Raw genomic sequence first — 12,140 nt, forward strand, 5'->3', positions numbered from 1 at the left:
ACAGAAAAAGAGGCTTCTTCTTCTATGTATTTTGATTAAAAGCTAAGGCATATTATTTAAAATAAAATATCTGCTTTTATGTTTAATGATTTAGTACATGTTTACTTTTGATCACAAGTTTACAAATCACAGGTTCAAACTTCAAAAATAGCGACTATGGCTTTTGGTCACAGGGTCACTCCTGCAGTTTGAAATGAAAAATTTAAGGGGTCTTTATGGCTACAAGGATACTGGGAATAAGAGGCTACGGTTTGTTTTTTGGTAGATTGTGACTTTATGGTCTTATGGTAAAGAATTTCAAAGGATCAACCAATGTATTAGATTTTGAAGTGTCGGATCTGTTGTACCACCTGAAGAACTTTTAGAAAACAGAAGAGGAGAGAAGGCAAAAAGATGCCAATAGTCACAACCAAATGATTGGGGCTATGGCTGGCGCAACATTTTTATATGGATCAGTAAGACCACTGATAAATAAAACACAATACCACTAATGAATAAAACACAATACAACGTGGTTTCGCCTTTCCCTGCAGCTAGCAATTACTTCCCTGCATGCAAAAATAGAAAGCAAACAGGAAGAAGGGAAGTAATAGCTAACACACGATGTGAGGGCTAATCCTTGCTCAGCAAGGAACATAGTTCTCATTAAACTCATAAAATCAGGTTCAACCTGACCCTAAATATTTTAGTGGTGATTCAGTTTGGATCAACCTATCCAAGGACCTGGATCCGCCATGTGTTAAACCTGCCTTGTTCTTTTCTTGTTTGCATTTTAGCATTGTGCCACCATGATAATTATCAATTACCTCCCCCTCTAAACAACACCTTGTCATCAAGGTGTGAAATCTGGAAAACATTGTTGCAGTTGTCTAGGATCTTCCCATATAGGTGCGGGAGCTTCAGTTCCTGCGACTCAATCAGCCAAGTAGAAAGTGTTCCTGCATGGCAACTTGTCCTTCTTCGCAGCACGTGAAATGGAGCTAGCGTAGCTGAAGTTTTTAGAGGCAGGGCATAGATAGAAACTTACCTCTCCATTCCTTGCAAGTTAGGCTTCAACCTCGAAACATGGAAGGTGGGGTGAATATTCTAATTTACGGGAAGCTGGAGCCTACTTGCCACCTTGCCAAATCTTTCTATGACTTGGAAAGAACCAGAATATTTGGCTGACAGTTTGTGCAAATATGTATCCTCGTTTGAGAAACCTAAACCCTTGGTTGAGGTTTTTTTTTTTTAAACACTCAGAAGCCATTGATCGAGGGTTTTGGAAACCCTTGGTTGAGGAACATAGACCCTCGGTTGAGGGTTTCTGAACACTCAGAAGCTCTCGAGTGAGGGTTTCAGACACCCTCGGTTGAGGGTTTCTGAACCCTCCAAAGCTCTCGATTTTGGATTTCAGAAACCTCGGCTGAGGAACGTAAACCCTCGGTTGAGGGTTTCTAAACCCACTGAAGCTCTCGACTGAGAGTTTCAGAAACCCTCAAAGAGAAGAGGGGTGGGGGTTTGGGGGGAGAGAGAGGGAGGGAGAGAGAGAAGGGGAGGGAGTTTGTGTAACTCGAACTCAACTCATTTATATTTTGAGTTTTATCTCAAACTCAAAGTTCACTCCTTTAATAAACAAGTCGAGCTTATACGGGTGTGTTTGAGTCGAGACCAAGTTGGCTCGACTCGTTGTGCATCCCTACCAGCAAGGGTGGCCAGGTTTTTTCCTTCTTCTTTGACATATTACAATTTATTATAGGGATGCAGATACTTACTGGAAGTTTTCAAAAGCTCATGAAATTGTGTTCTGGATTGTGAAACTTTGCATTTGTTTCTGCATCTAAAATCATATAAAAAATCTGCTTCCAAAGAATATAAATATGCTTCTCTGGATACAAAGTTGAATGTTTCTGATGAAAATTATGCACTTTTATGCTTTGGGTACTATATTTTCTCTTTATAGAATTCTCGTTTATGTTTTGTTAAATCACCTATTTGAACTACTTGTTTAAGTTGCTTCTTGCTTCCCTCATCACTTTGCATGGCTTCTGTTATAGTTCTTTTATGGGGATCAGTTTGGCTTCAATTTCCACCTAAGTTGTAGGAATGCTTTTTCTGGAACTTGAGCCGTACAGTCTGCAGAGCAGCTAGTAAACAGCGCATTACTTTGATTATTATGTTCTTATTTCCTCCCACATTATACGTGTCAGTGTTCTGTAACTGAAGACTGGAGAGCTGGTCATTCAGTTAACCGTCTCCATGGCTTTCAGCAGCAGTATAGTCTTAGATATGAAATTTCAGGATGTTTGCTTGATGCTTTGTGTGTAAGTGGTAGCAAGACAATTAAATGAGGAGGATGCTCTTTTTCTTGTTTTTCCTGCAGGGAACTGAAACAACGTTGGACCATCCTGCTGTTGGCTCAAGAGATGCACATGGCCATTCACAGGGAAGCTATGCATTGCAGAATTCTGGTTCCACAATCATACAGGAAATAGAAAAAAATATTTTTTCTGGAGATAGTCCTCAAAAGAGTTCACCGGGCACATTGGTTGTTTGTCAAGATATTCATCGAAACATTGATGATTGTTCTTTACATGTATATTCTGCCCAAAGCTATGATCAGGCTTGCAATTCAAATGGAACATTGACTAGATTTGCTGATGAATTAATTGCTGCAGAAAATTCTGGTTTCTCTCAAGTGCCGTCATCGCCCTCAAGGTTCTTCTTCATAGTTCTGGTTATTTTTTGAATCTCATTGGGATTGCTTCCTCTCTTCTTGTGTATTTACATCTTAAACAATTTTGCCATGCGAACAGAAACCAGAATGAAGAGGAGTATAATCTTAGTTCTAATGTGCTTACACATGGAATGATGCAAGTATCTGATGCAGGCAATTTGGTAATGCTCTTTAAGCAAGTGCTTTCATGACATATATATGCCAAATGCCAGCTATCAGTTCCTAATATATGATGATGTATTTTAAAAGGATTTGGTTCCCAAAATTAGAGAACGTGATGAGGAGATAATGCAGTTGAAAAATTATATTGCTGATTATGCTATGAAGGTAAAAAAATGCATGATGATCAAGGCATCAGCTTGACAAAAAAAAATTGTTTTTTTTTTGCCGTTTACTTTTCTGAATTTTCAAGAAAGGTTGCTCTAACAACTTTGTTTGTCCACAGGAGGCACAAATCCGCAATGAGAAATGTATACTGGAGAAAAAAATTTCTTATATGCGCACTGTAAGTTAGTTCTACATCTGCCAATAGATCTCATGAAGCAGATTTCTTCAGAGTTTCTTTCTTTGAAGGGAGATTTTATCTGCAGAAATATGCGACATAATTAAGTGGGAAAAAATGATAAGGGTTTTACAGCATAGTTCTTGTGGGGCAGCAAAGGAGTAAAAGGATACTTTAGGAAACAGCTTTTGTCACTTAAGTTTCGGCTTTTGAGGGCATAATTCAATTATCTCATCACCTTAGTTCCTTGAAAATTTTTTTAAATCCAGTGGTTAGACTATATTATTTCTTCGATTAAATTTGAAATTCACTGAAAGTTTGTGAATACCAAGATATTCTAACCATATTATTGGTTCAGTTATCTTAGAGGTGGTTGTCTGTTTCCTACATGGTTTGAGATGTTTTCCAAATTTGAAATGTATGTCCAGGCACTTGACCAGCAACAACAGGATTTAGTGGATGCTGTTTCCAAAGCTACCTCTTACCGGCTGGACATACTTGATGAGAACATAAGGCTATCCCTTGCATTGCAAGTAATTCTTTTCCTTGTTCCCTGGTTATGGTATACAAAACCTCATTTGAACGTTCCGTTTTATTTTACTTTCAATTTTTTTGTTCATGCATGCAGGATATCTGCTATGATTTAAGTCCTAGATATATACATGAACTTATAAGAGTTCCGTCATGCTATCATTTGCTGAATAAGATACATGATGTACATCTTCATGTTTTATTGTACAAGTTTAATATAAATGAAGTATTGGATCTGATAACAGATCAAAACTGAAATGGAGTTTATGTTTCGTTTTAGCTTGATTTTTTTTTTTTTTAATATTTGTCTGAAGGGAAATGCTATTTTAAACAATACTTCCACGTGTATGAAACCATGGAACTGCAGTTTGTGCAAAAGCAGCTCTTCGAGTACTGAGAAAATGTCTGCTGGAGAATATATTTTCCTTATAGGGAAATTACAGTATCTGGTCATCTGCTAAAGCTTATGATAGAGCTCTCAAGTCATCTTATCGAAAATGGAGAACTTGAGAATTTTGGTTTTGCAGAGTACAGATGTGAGAGGTTCTAGCTATTGCATTATCCAAATGACAAGGAAATTAGAAACAAAATGCATGATCAACCTTAAGATAATGAGTGTAATACCAAATTACCAATCTAGTCTTCCACTTTTAATGTCATGATATTGTGGTTGAAAGCACCAATAACTGTGTTATTTTAAAATTTGTTATGTCCAAGTAGAAACAGGGAAGTGCCATGAAGTGTACAAGTAAATAGCAATCAGTTTAGAACTACTAGTCAATTTTGACATTGAGAAATTTTACCAATGCTGGAGCAACAAAGTTGATGAACTCACTGTAATAATTTGTGTAAACTCCGTGCTATTTCAAGGTTCAGATTCACCATTTTGTTCAGGTGACAAGCATTCTGGTCATAAATGCCCTTCTGTAATATAATTATGAAAGTATTGTTTCATATCTTTTCATTCAAATGAAATGATCCCCAATCTCAACATTGAATCACATGGGCCACAAGAGTAATCTTGACGGAACAGACTAGAATAAGAATAAACTAGTTGTAGCGGGCTGGATCAACAAATCACTCCAAGCACTCAAGAATGAAAAACAGGTGTTTTTATTAGCACCTTCATGCATGGGAACATACATAAGAAACTGTACATGGAGGAGCAATTTATACATGAGAGAGAGTTGAGAAGAAGAAAACAGTTGGGCTGAATGAGCTGGCCGTTGGAGGCCCCTTTGACGTTTGGTAACTCCATTTTGTTGTGAACTTCTAGGACAGGATTTTGATGGATAATTTTATTGTCTTAAAAATACTTTTGAAATACTTTATATTTGATTTAATTTGATTGCAAACTAGCTCATGCAATTTCTTAAACATGTAATATTTTCATATTTGAGGCTAAGAAAATATGGCCCCGGTATACCTAGAGTGGTTATCAATGAATATCACATAATATGTAAATCCTCCCTTTGGTATGACCAGAGATGGTTCCAGTGCATCTAAATGTACTAAATCAAAAGTTGCATGCAAAACCGAAGATCTTGCTCTTTCCTTTTTCTTGCAATGATACAATCTTTACACAAAAACCTTTTCTTTACTAAGTTGCCTAAAAAAGAGTTCGTTGGAAGTTTATAAATATTAGGAATACCTAATCTTTTAACCCAATGTCTTTTATCGATAACTTTGACAAGATTACAAGAAACTTGTGTCAGAATTTCTAAATAGTTTATATAGTAAATGTCTCCTTTTTATGGCCTTCTGCAATAAGTTCCCTTGGCTGGTGATTACACCCACAATCTGAAATTTGAGGAACTGATAAGAGATTTTAAATTTAGTCTTTTGGAATATCTTCAATGTTGGGAATAGCAAAATTATTGTTTTTCTTGTGACTTGTACTTTTGATTATTAAAGAAGTTCCATCAGTAACAGACCTTAGTTAATAATGGTTTTTTCTTACATTGGGGTAAATATATTTTCATTGGGAGTCGTATAGAAGAAACTCCAGAGTCAGGTATGGAAGATGACATAACAAGAAGAAAAGCTATTGATATAGCTCTTGAAGATATGGCTGTTTCAGGAGTAAATGAGGATTTCCTAATCATTGGCGAGCTTCTGCTAATTGGTTAAAGAGGCATCATCTTTCTTTTTGCTTGTTTCTTCTTTCTTGTCATCATTCTCCACGAAAGGCACTTTTCTCTTGAACTTCAGACAATTTAGTTTTTTATCTCCTTGTTCATAAAAAAATGATGGATCATGGATGGTGTTTCTTCTTTCTCCTTTTTGGTCTTCATCTTTGCATAGTTGCAGGCCCTTGACGTGGAAAGAACTTCACTTGTCTTTACCATGCCAAGTGAGTTTTTTTTCCTTGGCACACTCAAGCAAGGGCCTCGTTGGTTGAACACATTGGAATGATTGAAGCTCATGTTTAAAGTTTAAACCAAGTCACATGAGTACTTAGGTCCACTGTACCTGTGTCGCCGTACCTGCACCCAAAATGGGTAGTTGGACACATTTGGTTACTCTTTAAATTGAAGTTGACCCCAACTGTTCAATTTCACCTGATTTAATTTTTTTCAACTCAGTTTTCATTCCGTTTTTAGACTGATTGTTCATTATCATGCAATGTTTTTATGTATATCACTTGTTTATTTAAATGTTGCTTTCTTTTTGATTTTTTTGGTGTTATTTTGCATATATAATTATATATATTGTACTCCCATACCCACATTTTCAAAAATTGACGTGTTCGTACTGTTATCTCTGTACCCGAATTGTACCCATGCCCATGTGATTTAGGTTTAAACTCAGCCTTTTATACCAAAAGTAATATATGAAGTTTTCTCTCATTTACTTTTCCCTCGATTCAGTGGCCACACCTTTAGGTTCTAAGAACGCTAGTTCATTTCTAAGGGATGAAGGAGCTTCATGGCAATCCCTGGCACTCTTATTGTCGTGTTTTGTTGGTCTTATTTAGTAGAGGAAGGAGATAAGATTCTTACTGAGGTTGAAGATAATAAGACTGCTGGTCTGGAAGAAATCTATACTTCTGAGGATGCACTACTCGAAGTCTCATTACTTGCTTTAGTAGGAGATAATTTTTCTTAACTAATGAGGACGGAAGGGAAAGTAAAGGGCACCCAGTGAAAATATTGATGGACGCTGGCTTTATACATAATTTTGTGGGAGACCTGATTGCCACGCAATGTGGCTGCACCATTTTGCTGCAGCCTAGATTCTAGTTAATGGTCACTGATGGGAGCTCATTACAATGTAAAGGGGGTGCCCGAAGGAAATTGTGGATATCCAAGTACAAAAGTTCGAGGTGGAATTATGCCCTTTGGCAATGAAAGGGGCTGATGTTATATTGAACATGCAATGGCTGCAGAAATTGGGCAACGTCGAATGGGATTTTGTTACCATGACCATGAATTTCAAGGGGGCAGTAGGTATGGGAAGCATACAGGCCAGCCACCATGCCATCAACCACCCCTGGGAAGGAGTGCAGTCCACTGAAGTGAAGGACAGTAACCCAGGCACAAGTGGAGACATTGCAGCTGGTGGAGCTAACTTGGAGCTCAGCTGAATTCCTGACAACCCCACTATGGGGATAATTCTTTATACAGCCATGTTTTCTTTGTGCATACCTTGAGAACAGGGTGTTGGTTTAAAGGGAGGGGTAATGGTAGGAATTTGGGTGAAAAATTAGTAGGTTAAGTGTAAATATCAGAAAAGGATATTGTTATTGTTGAACAGAAAAAGTATAGGGAACACAAAAAGGTAACGTGGAAAACCCTCAACACGAGGAAAAGACCACGATATTAGGAGATGATTCCGGCACTCACCTGCTGCCGGGCCCCTCTCTTAATTCTCATTCAACTTCAAATTAGGGTTACACAGGTTACTTAAATAGGATCCAACATGGACTGCCCCTTTAGAATGGTTCGGATCGGATCCAGACCTGGACCCATTCATACATAACACGTCAGCAGTTCTGAATTATGATGTTGCAAGTTCAATTGGGTCTAATGCTACACCGACCCACTTTAGTCAGCTACACTTTATAAGGCTGTTGTTATTAGTGAGATGATGGTTTTTAATGAGAAGAAATTAGGGTTGTTGTAATCCTGAGTGAGAAGCTAGGTTGTCTCTCTCCTTATTGCCTGGTTAACCCTCATTATACATGTATTTGAGGTAGTTGAAGCTATCACTAAGTAACACGAACTCTTCAAAAAGGTTGGCACACCTGAGTCGTGTTGTGTGCTCCTCGGGTGCAGCCAGCCCCGTATCATACAATACATACAACACTGGCTGCACCCGAGGTGCACACAACATGACTCGGGTGTGCCAACCTTCATACGATACGTATTGTCGCGTTTCAAAAATGCGATATGATACACCACATGTATCGTAAACAGGTGGTGTATTCTGTCTGTATCGCACGTATCATACGATACAGACACCGTATCGTATGATACAGTTACGATACGTTACGGTACGTTGATTTTTTATGATTTTTTGATTTTTTTTATTTTTTCTGATTAATTTTTTTTTTTAATATGATACAGTTATGATACGTTATGACATTTTACGATACAATGTGTCTTAAAGCCATGCTTTCTTCCATTGAGTCATTAATAAAATCTTTGTTTGTTAATCATTAATTGCTAGTTGTTACTAGTGGACAATTTTGTAACTAGCTTATTGTTTGTAGACCATTCTATATATATATATATATATATCCACATCTGCACCATCACCTGCACCCCACTCCTGTGTGACATAGGGCAGGGGAAGCAAATGTCTTCTATGGTGGCTTTCTTTGAAAATGTAGAAATAGTAAAAGCGAGAAGAACACAGATGTAACGTAGAAAATCCTCAATGACAGGGAGAAAAACCACGGGTGAGGAGGTCTGGTGCCCACTAGCCGCCAGACTCTCTCTCTCTTAAAACTTCATTCACACTATAAATTAAGGTTACAAGTCTTTAAGTAAGGCCCAACAAGGGACCCATCTTTACATGCTTCAACACTCCCCCTCAAGTTAGGCATACATATCAAACATGCTCAACTTGGATACATTTCTCTCAAAAGAAGTTGAAGATAGAGCTTTAGTCATAACATCAGCAGTTTGGTCTTCAAACTTCATGTAAGGTAAGATTAACTCTTTAACATCAATCATCTCACGGATAAAGTGGCGATCAATCTCAACATGCTTTGTTCTGTCATGTAGTACAGGGTTATTGGCTAGGTTGATTGCAGACTTGTTGTCACAATACATCTTCATAGGTCCTCCAATCTCTATCCCGATATCAGCTAGAGCTAGCAATATTTTCAGCCACATAGCAATAGCTTTATACACACACATCTTGCCTCTTGCTTCTTCAGATAACAAGGTTTCCTTTCAAGTAGACACAGTACTCTAAGGTAGACCTTCTAGTATCAGCACAACCTGTCCAGTCAGCATCGCAATACCCTTCGATCTCTTTCACATATAAGAGCCCCTTACCAGGATTCCTCTTCAAATAACACAATATTCTGTCCACAACCTTCAAGTGTGCATCAGTCGGGGCATGCATGAATTGACTCAGTACATTCACAGCAAAAGTGATATCTGGTCGAGTGAGGGTAAGATAAATCAACTTTCTAACAAGACGTTGATATTTTCCTTTGGCTTCTTCACAGAGCAACTCCCCATCTCTAAGGATCAACTTGTGCCCAACATCAAGAGGAGTAAAAGCTGGTCTACACCCCAGCTTACCGGTTTCCTCCAATAGATCTAGTGTGTATTTCCGTTGATTTAACACAAGGCCGGTACTGGACCTAGCAATCTCAATACCAAGAAAGTACCTCAGTTTACCAAGATCCTTGAGATCAAATTCGACAGCCAGTAACACTTTTAGCTTTGTGATTTCATCCTCATCATCACTTGTAACAATCATGTCATCCACATAAACAAGTAACAAAGTGACTTTCCCTTCTTTCCTCTTCACAAACAGAGTGTGGTCTCCATACCCTTGATTGTAGCCATAATGTTGCATTACTCGTCTGAGTCGTTCGAACCATTCTCTGGGCGATTGCTTGAGGCCATATAAAGCCTTTTTTAGTTTACAACATTTTTTTGGTTCTTCATATCCTGAGGGGCATACGCATATACACCTCCTTTTTGAGATCGCAATTGAAATGCATTCTTAACATCCAGTTGGTACATCCTCCACTCCTTCATCACAGCTAGGGAAATAACAACTCTAACCAATGTTATAAAAGACGTAGCGTATCGCGTATTGGTCGGGCCGACCTATACGTCGTATCGTAACGTATCGTAAACGTAGCGTAACGTATCGTAATATTATTTTTTTAATTTTAAAAAATATTTAAAAATCAGAAAAAATAGACAAAAATTCTCAAAAATCTGAAAACAATGAACAAAAAATCAGAAATCAAGAAAAATAAAAAATGTATTCAAATATGAAAAAGATCATCATACATAAGGAACATTCATGTGTATACTATCAACAACACATTCAAAAATAAGAAATCAAATATTCAAATTAACATAATAAGCATCTATCACAATTTTAAACTTGAAAATTTTATAAAATTTGAGGACTTAGAGTCTTAAGTCTTGGAGTTTTAGGACTTAGATTACATCAGAATTTTATAAGTTCAAACATACAGTTATCATATTTCATGATTCAACGATGCTATCTCCCAAATCGATGAATCATCGGTTAATTTCTATGAAAATACGCAAAATTTCTCCCTCCTATGTCTATTGGAGTCTTTAAATACAAGAAGAGAGAGAAGAATGAGTGTTTAAACTTTTAAAAAATAAAGAATTTTATGTTTTCTCCCGTATCGTACGATACGGCCGATACGCACGCGTATCGTGTATTGAACACGTATCGTATAGGTTTCTTCGACCTATACGATACGGATAACATTGACTCTAACTGTCTTCATTTTCGCAACTGAAGTAAAGGTCTTCAAGAAATCAATCCCATATTTCTGACTAAACCCCTTGGCCACAAGACGAACTTTGTATCTTTCAACACTTCCATCTGGTTTGTATTTGATGGTGTAGACCCACTTGGATCCAACCAAGTGAGCTGCCTCAGGGATCTTTACAACTTCCCATGTCATGGTTTCTTCTCAGGGCTTTCATTTCTTCTTGCATCGCATCAGCCCACTTGGAATCACCTTGAGCTTCAGCAACAGTCCTGGGAATCACAACCAAAGAAAGAGAAGATACAAAACACTTGTAATCCTTGCTCAGTCTAGAATAAGATATGAAATTACCAATAGGGTGTGACCTGACACCATTTCTAAGAGCAATGGGTAAATCTTCACTTTTAGCCTCTGCCTGAGTACCTTCAACTGACATCTCTTGGGCACGACTTGGGTCATCCAGGGAAGGAGTAGCATTAGGATTTGGAGTAGGATTTTTGTCACCAGAGGGCATTGTTTCGTCAACTTCATTAGTGGGTCTTGCCGCAGGCGACTTTCGCCTAGAGTAAACCTGCCCAAACAAATGGTCATGTCCCTCCTTATCCACAGTTGAACATCCATCATCCTCATTGTGCTCTAGAGGGTTAGTAACCTCAATCTCTTCCTTCTTGTATTCCAAAAAATCTGTAAACTGAATCTCTTGATTGGGAGAATACTATTCTCTCATTGTAGACCTCTCCCCCTAAAGAGAATTCTCACCAAAATATGAAGCATGTTTCAGGAAGGTGACATCTTTGGTAACATAGGCACGACCTGTGGAAGGGTCTCGACACTTATATTCTTTTTGAGTGGGGGAATAACCTAGAAAAACGTCCTTAACCGACCTAGGATCAAACTTTTTAATATTAGGACTGTGATTGTGAATAAAACAAACACATCCAAAAACTCTAGGTGGAAGAGAGAAAGGTTCATGACTCCTCGGTAACATAGACTGAGGCGTCTGCCCATTCAACACACGACTAGGCATACGGTTAATTAGATACGCACTGGTCAACACAGCATCCCCCCAATATTTTTTTGGAACATGACATTGAAAAAGAAGTGTTCGAGTCATATTCAATAATTGGCGATTCTTTCGTTCAGCAACTCCGTTTTGAGGAGGAGTATAACTACAAGAAGTCTCATGAACAATTTCCCTTTTTCGAAAGAAGCTATCAACAGACTGACACGTATACTCACGAGCATTGTCAGACCCAAAGGTCTTAACAGATGCTCCATATTGAGTTTCCACATAAGCAATGAAAGTCTCTATGACAGTAGGAACTTCACTACGGTCTTTCAGCAAATAAACAATGGTGTTACGAGAACAATCATCTATAAAGGTGATAAAATACTGAAAACCATGACAAGAAGGAATTCCCAAAGGCCCCCACACATCAGAGTGA

The 12,140-nt window shown here is 38.0% G+C and overlaps 1 protein-coding gene across 8 annotated transcripts in view; it reads left to right on the forward strand.

Moving 5' to 3' along the window:
* LOC116260355 (uncharacterized) overlaps positions 1-12,140 on the forward strand; it is a 53,581-nt gene that overhangs the window by 7,389 nt on the left and 34,052 nt on the right. For all 8 annotated transcript variants that reach the window (XM_031638638.2, XM_031638641.2, XM_031638642.2 and 5 more), the window contains exons 3-7: positions 2,363-2,697; positions 2,796-2,877; positions 2,966-3,043; positions 3,162-3,221; positions 3,647-3,751. In XM_031638638.2, coding sequence (XP_031494498.1) covers positions 2,363-2,697; positions 2,796-2,877; positions 2,966-3,043; positions 3,162-3,221; positions 3,647-3,751 — 660 coding nt within the window. The remainder of the gene's footprint in view (positions 1-2,362; positions 2,698-2,795; positions 2,878-2,965; positions 3,044-3,161; positions 3,222-3,646; positions 3,752-12,140) is intronic.

Source organism: Nymphaea colorata, chromosome 9, assembly GCF_008831285.2.
Source record: "Nymphaea colorata isolate Beijing-Zhang1983 chromosome 9, ASM883128v2, whole genome shotgun sequence".
In the NCBI taxonomy this organism is placed as follows: domain Eukaryota; kingdom Viridiplantae; phylum Streptophyta; class Magnoliopsida; order Nymphaeales; family Nymphaeaceae; genus Nymphaea; species Nymphaea colorata.